Here is an 8,456-nt window from a genome sequence, read left to right as displayed (position 1 = left end):
AATGTTTCCCCTGGGGCTGGTTGGAGCTGGGAAGTTAAAAATGGAAAAAGCTGAGGGAAGTGCTCATATCTGCTTATGAAACCTAAGTGAGATTCCCAGCACCTACCTCCCTAATTCTACTTTGACAATCCTAGACTGAGAAGTGATGTGAGTTACGGAGGGTCCCAGAAGGTGTCCATGGTAGGGCAGAAATTGAACCCAACTCCCCAGAATCCACAGCCAGTGATGTATCCATAAAGCCATCCTCCCTCTCTCCTCCCGACACAGAGCACTGTCCTTTCAGAATGTGACTTTTAGGACTGGTTGATATTTTTTGCCCAAAAAAAGAGAGAAAAAAAATCTTGAAGAAAATGAGGTTTCCTCAAAACGTAAATTTTTGGGAAGAAAATCAAGGTTTCCATTTTTTTATTAGAAAATTGGATCTGAACATGTCACTTCTTCCTTTTTCATGTGCAAGCAAAGTGAAAGAAAGTGTTCCCCCACTGTGATGTTATCTAATTAAAATATAACCATATAGATTATTGTTGCAACCACTGTTATATATTTGCAGCAAATATTGTATAAAAGTTGTCGAGTGAAGTGTCTATGAAAAGGCTATGGTTTGCTGGTTATGATTATGCTATCTGTATGAATATACCATTTTTTGTATGTGAAGTTATAAGTATTGGCTCTATACTTGGATTTCAAATGTTGGCTCCTGAGGTAACACCCACAAGGCAGCTAGCCAGCACATCTGGGAGGAGCTGTTCAAATTAAGTGGTTCATCAAGAAACACTTGGTTGACAATGGACCATAGGAGATGCCCATCTACACTGAGTGGACTGTCGTGTAAACGTGCTGTCTGGAGTGTAGATAATGGCTTCCTGCAATGACTGAGGGAAATTGGGCATGAACATGTGACTTGCCCATGTGACTCCAAACTCCATCTTGTTGCTATAATTTTCCACAGTAAGAACAATGGGATGCCCTCCACATGGCAAAAGCTATAAAAGGCCCTGGAAACACCTCCATTTTGTCTTCAATCCTGCTTCTTACCTCTGGAGGGACCTTGCTACAAACTGAAGCTCTGAACAAAGGACTGAATAACCCATCCAAGCTGTGCATGTATTCCAGAGACTTGACTTAAGACAGCAATTTATTCAATCACTGCTGCAAGCCTGAACCAAGAACTTTGCCATTACTGTATGTAACTGATTCCTTTAACCAATTTTAATGCTTTTCTTTCTTTCTTTGAATAAACCTTTAGATTTTAGATACAAAGGACTGGCACCAGCATGATTCTGGGGTAAGATCTAAGTTATATATTGACCTGGGTGTGTGGCTGGTACTTTGGGATCAGAAGAAGCTATTATTTGATGAGACTGGTTGTAAAGAACCACTCATCTCTGAATCCAGTGGTTGTGGTGGTGATATAAGAACTGGGATGCCTGAGGAAACTGCCTTTATGTTTTCTTGTTAGCCAATGTGGTGAACCAGGAGTTTACTTTTGTGGCTGGTTTGGTAAATCTTATAAACGAATAGCCACCAGTTCTGAGTTCTGTTTGCCTATTTCTCAGCAGTTCGTCCTGAATTTGGCATCCTCAGTTGTGACCCACTAAGGCCCGGTTACAGTGGCGTAGTCTGGCTAGGATCCACAGAACCCCACGCTAGTCAACATTTGCTTTTTGATATTGAGAGTTTTAAAGGTTAAAGATCATTGGCCATGAGGCATCAGCAGAAGCAATGAAACTTCAAGCCCTGAGAGACACCCCGTGTCTTAAACAGGAACAAAGACTGGCAGAGCTTAGAATGCAAGAGAAGCGAGCCTTGGCCCAGCTGGAAAGAGAAGCTTACAGGAGGCGTATGGAATGGCTGGCTGCAGAGGAGAGGGTTTGCCAGATGCAGCAAGAAACTGCCAGACTTGAGCTCCAAGTCAAAAAAGCAATGGAAGAACAGCACAAACTGTATCCTCTTGAAAGTCCAGTTTATAACAGTGTTGGCATGTTGTATGACTCTGAACAGTTCCTGTGTTTAACCAGTTTTGCTCTGGCCAGGGACGGGGTCACTCTAACCTGGGAAAGGTGGCAAATAGCTGTTGGTCTGTGAATGAGGTTTCTGAATGTCTGTCTAGTGTCTCAGAAGAACTCACTGATCAGGAAAATGTTTATCTAGAGCAGATTAAAGTGGATGGTCAGGTTGAAGCCCTAATTGAGGAAGAAAAGGGGAGAATTGTTATGAGTGATGGATTGTTGGTTAGTAAAGCTTGGGAAAGTCAGCCTGACGCAGGTAACAGTGATGTGCTTAAAGTAGCTCAGTGTAATAAGACACTGTTTGTGGAAAACAGCAGTTTGTCTGTTAAGGGAGGGGAAGGCAAAGAGAGTTTAGATGAGCAGAGGCAGCCCTCTGAGCTGATGGCTTTGTCTAATCAGCAGTTTGGGAAGGCCAGGTTAGTGGAACATGAGTATCCCTATACCTTACCTGTTACCAGTGTGGAGAATTGTGACAGTGAAGGAAATGTTCCTGTTTCCATTTGGGGAAATGACTTGCCCATGAAGGGAGCTACCCCAATCTCCAAGCCGTTGTCTGTGAATAGCCATGTGTGCTGGGACAAAGGAAAGGATATCCCAAGCTGTCTGTCTGGTAAAGGGGAATGTTTCTCCAGCTCTTTCTTGTCTGTAAAGCACACAGAAGAAGCCTGTCAGCCTATGATGGTTGAAAATTTTTCAGTTGACCTAGAGTTGATTCTGGATACAACTAAAACCCAGGAAGGAAGTGGTCCTGAATTTGTGTCTGCTAGGGATGATGACATTGTAATTAGGTTGCATCCAGTTAATGTCACAGATAGCTCCCAGAGACCAAGCGATTCTGGTGTTTCTATTTTGCCTGTTGCTAGTGTGTTGCTGAGTAAAGATATGACAACTTGTCTGATCAGGCTGGTATCACAGCCAAGGCACAAGGAAAGCATGAAGATGAACTGACTATGTTACCCAATGACAGTGTGGAAACTTGTAACAAGGAAGAGAATACTTCTAATCTGTTAACTCTGAAGTCTAGTCGTTTATTTGAAAGGGGGTTGTGTGAAAATCCTCCTGATGGGCCAGAGGCGAGTCTGGATGTATGTGAAACTCAGAAGGAGTTTGATGATTTCTCTGTTGTGCCAAAAGGACATAAATAAATCTCAGAAAGAATCGGTTGCGGTGCAGGATATTGCAGAAGAAAAGGAATTTCTTGGTGAGGTCTTGAAAGTCTGGGAGAAGGAATTGTTTCCATTGACTCTTAATGGACCATTGTTGATAGTAAACAGTCTCTCTTCTGAGGAAAGGTGTTGGTGCCTAATGGGCAAAGTCTTTCAAACGTGTATGAATCTGCTGGCCTTGCTTTAGAAAGACCCAACGTGAATAGCTTTGAAGAGTTCAGATGAAATAAAATTTGTTAGGGAGTTTAAACAGCCTTATAAGCTTAACCAGCTTGTTGGGAAGACAATGTTGTTGGTACATGAATGTCTCCATGCTGATTCTTTGAGTAAGCAGTCTGTGACTCAGGTACTGAGGAAAGATTGGGTTACTTGTTTTTCGGAGCAGAACAGCCTTATGACTGAACCCAAGAGGATGCAGGGGATGGCAGGTAAGCTCTCATCTCTAGACACTTTGGATATGACTTGTAGTCTCTTAGTGGACTTAACGTCTGATTCCATTTGGAAGCAGAGGTTGGTAATGGAAGGACAAAAGAACCTTGAGTCTAACATGCTAGTGAAAATGGATGGTATCTCTTTAAGACAGAGTCCAGCTTTGGAATTGGTAAGTTAAGGATCTGAAAACTAGTAAACAAGCTAGTGTCTGTGTTGATGCAAATTACCTGACTGACTGGGGGGAGAAAGACTTGCCTGTAGCTGTTAGCAAAAAGGACAAACCCAGCCAGCCAATGGATTCTGTTAAGCAAAAGAGCTCAGATTTTGACCCTGTGGAACAGAGAGAAAGGGAAAAAGTTTACCATGCTAATGAAAGCCACAGGTTAACCCTAAAATGCCAAAATCCCAATGGTATTGAGCCAAAGGCGTGGCATGAAAAAATGATTGTCAATGTACACCTGCAATGAATTTGATGTTAATATTAATGCTAATGTTAACTCTTGTGACTAATGTGTTGCTAATATCAAGAACTGTAAAAATTTACAAGGTGCCTAATCTTTTGGAAAAAACCCTTGAACATGTTAAGAGTGATACATAAGAGCACACTTTATGTTAAAAGACGTCGTGATACTAATATTTCACAGTTACTGCCTGTAACTAATCTGGAAATTGTACACGGAACAGAAGACATTGCAGACCTAATGTGCAGTATGAGAAGGGAAACTGAGGCACACTACCATATTGGTTTCATGGCTAAATGCCAAGATTCCAACACTATAAAGAACGTTAATATCTACATTGACTAGTTCTTAACTGGATTCCAAACATTTGCCAGAGCTCTCTCTCTCTCTCTTTAACCTAAGCAAGCCAGCAACTTTGGGTCTCCGGGAGAGATTCTGACCAAGGTAAGGGTCAGTCACCATCTTTCTGGAAGGCTGTGGGTGAGAAAGATTATCTCAATCAAAGCCTTGAATCAAAACTTTCTAGATTTAGATTTTGACTTTTAGCTGTGTTTTCACTTTTGTTTGCTGGTAACCATTTCTAACTTGGTCTCTTATATTTGAATTCACTATAAATATTGTCTTTTTTGTTAATAAATTGGTTTTATTTGAAATCTAAAGCAATCCAATGCTGTGTTTCAACTGAACTGTTTGGTAACTCCAGTTTAACTAGCAAACCATTGAATATTGACTCTGTAGAGGAGCAATGAACCTTTAATAGTTGAACTGTCCAGCAGAGGGCAGCACAGTGCAGAACACAGGTTTTTGGGAAAATTTGGGACTGGATGTGTGCTGGGGTCAACCTGCAAGTAGCAACCAAGGCTGGTGGAAGCCGCAGTGTGGCTGGTGTGTTGCTGACAGGCTGCTGGGGTCAGAGATACAGGACCAGTGCTGCATCTCTACACAGACACTCAGGGTGTAGCTCGCATGCTGCTAGGCTGGCTGTGAGTGTCCCAGGTTGGGAGCTACACCAGCAAAGCATTGTGAGGCACACAGAGTTATGGAGCCGGTGGTGACTCAAACCCTCACTGGTCTGGATTGCACCCCAGAATGTGACAGACCCTCCCCCCACTCCCAATGAGAAACCTGGACTGCTAGGACCCTTGGACTCCCAGAAAATCCACATTCTCCCCAACCCTGAACCTCTAGGCCAGTGGTCTCCAAACTTTTTTGATCACGCACCCCTATCAGTAAAAAAAATTTTGAGCACGCACCCCCTGCCGTGGCGGCTCTACCATTTTTGCCGAAGCGCACACACACACACACACACACACACAAATAGCCGCTCGGACTCCCACCCGAACAGACGACGCAAAATAAAGAAATATTTTTTTTAAAAGCGCTCCTCCTGCTGCACACCCCCAAGGATCTCCTTGCGCACCCCCTGGGGTGCACGCACCCCACGTTGGAGACCACTGCTCTAGGGCACATGCAGAATCTGTGGCCTGCACGAGGTGTGCACCACCAGGACTTCAGGAAGACCAATGGAGACAGTTGTTATCCGGGGGCATTACGAGTGTGTAGGTTGCTCCTGTTCATGCCCAAACACCCAAAACTGGGGATAACCACTGGTGGGGTGTAGGTGTTTTGCTGTAGCAGGGCACTCACCACTGGGGCTCAGGACACAGTCTGGAATTTGGTAAACAAAGAGAATTTCCAAGCATGTGTATCAGTTAACATGGAGTTAGTATCCCTTTCATATCCGTAATGTACTAAGATCAAATTATAACTATTAACATCAGCGTTTCCTCTTCAGGACTATTTAGAGGTTAATAAATGGAGAAGAAGAATCTCACCAACCCAGTGACAGAATTTGTCCTCTTGGGCCTCACCCAGAGTCCTGAGCTGCAGCAATTCCTTTATGTGGCTTTCTTCATAATCTACATGAACACCTGGCTGGGAAACTTCATCATCATCACCACTGTGATCAGTGACCACCGGCTCCACACCCCCATGTACTTCCTGCTGGCCAACTTGGCTTTCCTAGACCTCAGCGACTCATCAGTCAATACTCCAAAATTGCTATCAGGTCTCCTCTCACAGCATAAAACCATTTCGTTCTATGAGTGCATTCTCCAGATGTTTTTCTTCCACTTCATTGCTGGTGCTATGGGGTTTTGTCTTGTGGGGTTGGCAATTGATCGGTATGTGGCCATCTATAAACCACTGCGGTACTTGACTATCATGAACCAGCGTGTGTGCGTGGGGATAATGGTACTGGCATGGCTGGGTGGATTGGCCCACTCTGCTGTTCAGATTGGACTGCTCCTCCAGTTACCGTTCTGTGGGCCGAACGTCCTGGACAATTTTTACTGTGATGTCCCACAGGTCATCAAACTGGCCTGCACTGACACTCAGTTGGCTGAACTGCAGATGATCTTCAACAATGGAGCAGTGATTATAATAATATTCATCATTCTGCTTGTTTCTTACACCGCCATCTTAGTCAAGATCAGGACACACATCACGGATGGGAAGCAGAAAGCTCTGTCCACCTGTGGAGCCCAGATTATCGTGATATGTTTACAATTCATACCCAGCATCTTCATCTATGCTCAGCCCTTCAAGAACTTCACGCTGAATAAGGTGATCTCAGTCATTTACACTGCAATCACCCCAATGCTGAACCCGATGATCTACACGCTGAGAAATGCCGAGATGAAGAAGGCCATCAGGAGGCTGATGAGCAGAATGCTGTGCTCAGGGAAGGAGATAAATTATGTCTCTATCTTTCTATGTCCTTTTGTGTTAAAAACCAGGGCTGGTGCAACCATTTAGGCAAACTAGGTGGCCGCCTAGGACGCCTAGTGGTTGGGGGTGCCTAAAAGCCCACTCAGGCAAGGAGGTGAAGGTGAGCTGGGGGGGGCATGGGGGCGTGGGGGGGGCACCCTCAGTAACAGGGGGAGAGCACAGGAGAACCGCTCCCCGCCCCAGATCACCTCCACTCTGCCTCCTCCGCTGAGCACACAGCTCCCGCTCTAAGTCTCCTCCAATCGGCGCCGCAAGCCTGGGAGGGGAGGAGATGGGATTAGCTGCCGCAGAGGGGGGGGCTCACCGGGTGGGGTTAGGTTCTGAGGGTGGGGGCTTAGGAGGGGAGTCTCCCGGGGCGGGGTTAGCTAGGGTTACCATATTTCAGCAAGCAAAAAAGAGGACGGGAGGAGCCCCGCCCTAGCCCCGCCCCTGCCCCTCCCACTTCCTGCCCCCCCAGAACCCCCAACCCTCCCCCCGTTCCTTGTCCCCTGACTGCCCCCTCCTGGGACCCCTGCCCCTAACTGCCCCCCAGGACTCCACTCCCTATCTAAGCCTCCCTGCCTCTTGTCCCCTGACTGCCCCAACCCTTATCCACACCCCCACCCCCAGACAGACCCCTGGGACTCCCACGCCCCATCCAACCACTCCCCACCCCCTGACAGCCCCCCCCAGAACTCCCAATCCATCTAAACCCCTCTGCTCCCTGTCCCCTGACTGCTCCGATCCCTCTCCGCACTCCTGCCCCCTGACAGCTCCCCCCCAGAACTCCCAGCCCCCCACCCCCCCGCTCCTTGTCCCCTGACTGCCCCCTCCTGGGACCCCCCCAACTGCCCCCCCGGACCCTACCCCCTACCTGTACCCTGACTGCCCAAAACTTTCTCCACTCCCCCCAAAAAGCCCCCCCCCGTTTCTTGACTGCCCCCTCCAGAACCTCTCTGCCCCTTCTCCTGCCCCCTGGCCCCCTTACCCTGCTGCTCAGAACAGGGTGTTGGGCTCTGTGCGAGCCGAGCCAGACACATGGCTGCGCTCCCCAACACAACAAAACCCGGTCCCTGGCCCTGCACAGTGCTGCCGGACCAGGCTGCAGGGGAGAGCTACCCTTGTATCAGCACAAAGTGCTCTCGCTCCCGTTTTGCTATGCTGCATGGCAGAAACCGCTCCCAGTTGCAAAAGGGGAGAGCTGCACTTTGGGCTGAGACACTTCCTCAGAATGCAGGGCGGATCCGGCTCCTCTACAGCTGCTCCGGAGTCCAGCCCGGGACTTTCCTGCAGCCCTCCCAGCCGCTCGCTCTGCTCTGCCGGGGGAGGGGGGAAATCCCGGACATTGTGAGTGCTTTACAAATTCCCCCCGGACGCTATTTTTAGCACAAAAAGGAGGACATGTCCGGGTAAATCCGGACAAATGGTAACCCTAGGTTAGCTTCCATGGAGGGGGGGCGGGGGTCTCCCAGGGCGGGGTTAGCTTTCTAATGAGAAATCCATGAAAATCAATATCCTCTTTACAAAAGTCTGTTGAATAAATTATGTATCATAATGAATGTACTGATTGTGATGAAGAAATTTCTATCAAATGTTCCAACAGAGAATAAGATAATTAC

The 8,456-nt window shown here is 47.0% G+C and overlaps 1 protein-coding gene across 1 annotated transcript; it reads left to right on the top strand.

Moving 5' to 3' along the window:
- The first annotated feature begins 5,883 nt into the window (after positions 1 to 5,883).
- LOC128846132 (olfactory receptor 4D1-like) lies at positions 5,884 to 6,885 on the top strand. Its single transcript, XM_054045195.1, has one exon. The coding sequence runs from the start codon at positions 5,884 to 5,886 to the stop codon at positions 6,883 to 6,885; it is 1,002 nt and encodes a 333-aa protein (XP_053901170.1).
- The last annotated feature ends 1,571 nt before the right edge of the window (positions 6,886 to 8,456 follow it).

The sequence above is a fragment of the Malaclemys terrapin genome, chromosome 12 (genome assembly GCF_027887155.1).
Source record: "Malaclemys terrapin pileata isolate rMalTer1 chromosome 12, rMalTer1.hap1, whole genome shotgun sequence".
In the NCBI taxonomy this organism is placed as follows: Eukaryota; Metazoa; Chordata; order Testudines; family Emydidae; genus Malaclemys; species Malaclemys terrapin.
The sequence above is the reverse complement of the archived record's forward strand: the minus strand, read 5'-3'. Positions and strand labels throughout refer to the sequence as shown.

What these genes read in the sequence shown, in the direction of transcription:
- LOC128846132 (XM_054045195.1), top strand. Translation starts at nt 5,884, where the DNA reads ATGGAGAAGAAGAATCTCACCAACCCAGTGACAGAATTTGTCCTCTTG.